We start from the raw sequence: 4,261 nt of genomic DNA, 5'->3' as shown, positions 1-4,261 counted from the left end.
ACGAGCGCTACTTTTTGATGAATGACATTTCGGGCTAGAAAGGATGTATGGGTCATTTTGACCAGTCATTCCCTCGCTTTGGCATCCCACAGTTTTTACGCCTCCCTCAAAAAGAGATAATAATATTTAGAGACACTCTCCGGGGTGAATGTGAATTAGCCCCTGCCGCAGCTCATCATTAGTACAGGACCAGCCCTGCAACTTTGACATTTTTTATAAAGCTGAGATGATGGAAAGAATAAGAAAAGAGATGATCCTGATGGAGAGAGGGCTGCACAGCCCTACGGCTGGCAAAAGGCTCTCGAATTTGTCAGACTCAGCTGGAAATGCGGTGCTGGAGGCCCTCGAAAATTCGCAGCACAGTGGTCGCCTCAGCCCGAGACTAACTTCCTCCTCCCTGCACGGCGCGATAGGGGACATCTCCGCCAAAGGCAAATTCGAAATAGACACTTTGTTCAACCTGCAGCATCCGAGCGGCGAAAGCACCGTCTCGTCCGAAATCCCGCCGTCGGAAAGCAGGAAGAAAATCAGCCTTTATCCCGAAGTGGCTCAAGAGGCAGAGATGAACAGCGACGTGGAGGTGGGCTGCTCGGCTCTACGCTCCCCGGCCAGCCTGCCTTCTTCCCAGCTCAAGGAGAACAGCACCAAAGGTAACTCGCCGCTCTCGCCTCCAGCGAGCTCCGCGCTTTGCCGCCCGCGTTTCCAGAGCCCGGCGATGCCGCCGCCACCGCCGAAGTCGCAGCCCTCTGCCCACGGCGCTCTCTCTTCCGCGGAGGCAACGCCGGGGCTGTAAAATATTATGGGGCTCGCCGCGCTGTTCCCATAGCCGGGACGCGGCTCGGCCGCGTGTGTGCGTGCCCAAAGCCACCACCGTGGGGGGATGCGGCAGGGATGGATGTGGGCACCGTCACCCACCCACTCACTCACCCGGAGCTAGGGAAACCCTTCTTATTTTTTCCCCGACCTCCTGGAGCTCGGCGCGTCTCTCGAGCTGTATATATATGTGTGTGGATGTGTATGTAGCTACACATACATATATTAAATTAGTGAGACAGAGAGAAGTGTGAGGAAATGGTCCTTATTTGTCTGCGTTTGCCCTTCTCTGTGTACACGCAGCTTGCCATTCCATGGCCATTTAAGAGTAATTGGGCATTGTTCACCGTTCCTCTGTTTACAGCAGAGACTCAGAGGCAGCCCCGTCTGTCTCCGCTTTGCGGGGCGCGGTGACGGACGGTGGTTGTTATTATCGCAGTAATTGGGGAGGGGGAGCCAGGTGAGCGCGGATCTCCTAGGGGCACGGTGCATGCCTTTTTCGTCGAATGTGCCAAAGAAAGCAAGGCAGCCTCGACGGAACGAGCGAGAGAAATCGCCCTTAGGGCTGCTCGTATTGCTTCGCCCCTAACGGGTCCGAGCCTTTCCCGAGGCACGGTGGTAGCAGCCACCGCGCAGCCCGATTTGCTCAAAGAAAGAAAGAAAGAAAGAAAAAAAACAAAAAACAAAAAACAAAAAAACAACGGGAAGGAAGAACGAAAGGAAAAAAAACCAAACCCACCCCAACCCAACCTCAACCGTATCGATCCCATTAACAGCCGCTATTTGTAACGCTGACAGCTCGCGGCGGGGCAGGGCGGCCGGTTCGGGGGCAGCCCCTCCGGCCGCTCTCAGCCCACTGCTCGCCCCGCAGGCTTCGCGGAGAGCAGCCCGGCTCCCAGCACTCCCGCCGCCCCCGGGCTGGGCCTGCACGGCGGCAGCGCACTGGGCGGTTCGGCGGCGGGGGCAGACCAGGTGCGGCGGTACCGCACCGCCTTCACCCGCGAGCAAATCGCCCGCCTGGAGAAGGAGTTCTACCGCGAGAACTACGTGTCGCGGCCGCGCCGCTGCGAGCTGGCAGCCGCCCTCAACCTGCCCGAGACCACCATCAAGGTACGGAGCCCCCCCCCACCCTCCACCCCCCGGGGCTCCGCGGCGGAGCGGCCCTTGGCTGTCTCTGCACCGGGAAGGTTGCGTTTGCCCTTTCGGCTGATCGATCACGTAGGATCTCGTCGCTAGCCGATTTCCCAGGGAGGAGAGGGAAGAGAAAACGCGGCCGTTCAGCTCGCGGGGAGAGGGATGAACCGCAGGGCCGGGAGGCGGGGTGGGTATCGGAGGGGAAACGTTAGCTGTGGGCCGCAGAGACCCACCGGGCCGCGAGTCGTCCCCCCCTCCCCCCCGGGGCACGGCCGCCCGCTGGTGCCGGGCTGCGGGGCGCGGAACGGAGCTGAGGCCGCTCTGTGCTTGTGTCCCCGCGCAGGTGTGGTTCCAGAACCGGCGCATGAAGGACAAGCGGCAGCGCCTGGCCATGTCCTGGCCCCACCCGGCCGACCCCAGCTTCTACACCTACATGATGACCCACGCGGCGGCCACGGGCAGCCTGCCCTACCCCTTCCACTCGCACGTCCCGCTGCACTACTACCCGCACGTCGGGGTCACCGCCGCCGCCGCCGCCGCCGCCGCCTCGGGGGCCGCCGCCGCGCCCTTCGCCACCTCCATCCGCCCGCTGGACACCTTCCGCGCCCTCTCGCACCCCTACTCCCGCCCCGAGCTGCTCTGCAGCTTCCGCCATCCCGGCCTCTACCAGGCGCCGGCCGCCGCCGGCCTCAACAGCGGCGCGGCTGCCTCGGCGGCGGCGGCGGCAGCAGCCGCGGCGGCGGCGGCGGCGGGCTCGGGTCCTCCGGGGGGCTCGGCTCCGTGCTCGTGCCTCAGCTGCCACAGCAGCCAGACCGCGGCGGCGGCGGCGGCGGCCTCGGCGCTGGGCTCGCGGGGATCCGCCGCCGACTTCCCGTGCACCGCGGGCGCGCAGCGCTCCGAGAGCGGCTTCCTGCCCTACTCGGCCGCCGTGCTGGGCAAGGCCGCGGTCTCCTCGCCGGAGCAGCGAGAGGAGGCGCCGCTCACCAGATAACCACCCGGGGCTCAGCGCGGGGCCTCCCGGGCAGAAGTTCCTTCTATTTTTCTATTGCCGCCCGACGAAGGGCGCGGGGCTCGGGGAGGGGCAGGAGGGAATGCGTTCCTGGGGTTTCTTCGTCCTCTCTCTCTCTCACTTTCCCTTTTTTTTTTTTTTTTTTTTTTTTTTTTTTAATAAAAATAATAATTATTATTTCCGTTTGAGTTCGAATAAATGGGAAACTCGCATAGGTATTGTACGGAGAGTGGTAGCTCGCGAGGCTGCTGCGGCCGGGCCGGTTACGGGAGGGTGAGACTGCCAGCGTGGGGAGAGGCGTTCTGCAGGCTCGTGCTTTTCACCGACCACAATCCACGCTCACTGGGAAATACTTGAATCTCTCTGGGTGTAGGTGTCGCCCTGAAGCATTTACGTTACAGACGCTTTTCTAAATTAAATTTTTTTTTTCTTTTTTTTTTTTTTTCTTTTTCCGTAGCGCGTTTCTCCCCTTTCTGTCTCACTCTCGGATTTATTGCTCACGTCGCTTCTGTGCCCCCGCGCAGCCACCTCCGGGCGACCGAGAGCCGCCTCTCCACACCGCTGCTACGGGAGGGACTGCCATGAACTTGGAGAAAGGCACATCAAAAAGCACCGGTGTTACTGCCATGTCAATTTTGATGCTAATAATGTGCAGATTATGACGAAAATTGCCAATCATGTTCTCTGATGGACCTCCTTTGAATGTGGAATTGGAAAAAAGTTCCCCGCACAGAGACCTGCTGTCAAGTACTAACAACCCGCTAAGGGAAGTCATTAGAAGAGACAGATAAGAGACTCGGTACATAAAACATTGTTCTCGGTGCATAGAATGTATGTTATTTAATGTTATATCTGTTACCTGAAGTGATTTCGCACAAGAAAGCCACTTTCTTATCATCTCAATTGCCAATTTTCATTTTGGTAACTCGGACGCCCCGGGCAGACTTTTCTCTGTTAAGTTGATGTTCCACCAATGCGAAGAGCCTCATTAAATCAAGCCCAGATATTTCCATAATACTCCCTACAGAGTCACTTCGCTCTTCCCATAATGAGATTTTTCTGAAGAGTTGAAGCCCTCATCCAACTTGCTATTGCTTGTTTGGGCCCCGTGTGACTCACACACGCGTAGGCACTCACCAAAATACGCCTCTTATATATTTCGAGTAAGTGTCCCGAAATGCTTATATTTTTAAGACACTGGATTTTTTGTCATATTCTAATAATGAACTTTCAGGAAATGATTTCAAGGCTACGCCGCTCCGTTCGCTGAACGTAAATCGTAGGCTTCATTACCAGGCGGGACGG

General features: G+C 58.2%; 1 protein-coding gene across 1 annotated transcript; it reads left to right on the top strand.

The window, feature by feature from the left end:
• Positions 1 to 226: 226 nt before the first annotated feature.
• Positions 227 to 2,938, top strand: EVX2 (even-skipped homeobox 2). Its single transcript, XM_042874902.1, has 3 exons — positions 227 to 650; positions 1,685 to 1,923; positions 2,291 to 2,938. The coding sequence occupies exons 1-3, from the start codon at positions 227 to 229 to the stop codon at positions 2,936 to 2,938; spliced, it is 1,311 nt and encodes a 436-aa protein (XP_042730836.1).
• The last annotated feature ends 1,323 nt before the right edge of the window (positions 2,939 to 4,261 follow it).

Source organism: Lagopus leucura, unplaced genomic scaffold (genome assembly GCF_019238085.1).
Source record: "Lagopus leucura isolate 7727_CA_CO unplaced genomic scaffold, USGS_WTPT01 Super-Scaffold_100012, whole genome shotgun sequence".
Classification (NCBI taxonomy): Eukaryota; Metazoa; Chordata; class Aves; order Galliformes; family Phasianidae; genus Lagopus; species Lagopus leucura.
Note: the sequence above shows the minus strand (reverse complement) of the source record. Positions and strands in the feature narration are given on the sequence as shown.

Excerpts from the sequence above, each read along its gene's own strand:
- EVX2 (XM_042874902.1), top strand. The coding sequence starts at position 227 with ATGATGGAAAGAATAAGAAAAGAGATGATCCTGATGGAGAGAGGGCTG. Across the intron at positions 651-1,684 it reads CAAGGAGAACAGCACCAAAG|GCTTCGCGGAGAGCAGCCCG; the intron begins GTAACTCGCCGC and ends CTCGCCCCGCAG. Across the intron at positions 1,924-2,290 it reads TGCCCGAGACCACCATCAAG|GTGTGGTTCCAGAACCGGCG; the intron begins GTACGGAGCCCC and ends GTCCCCGCGCAG.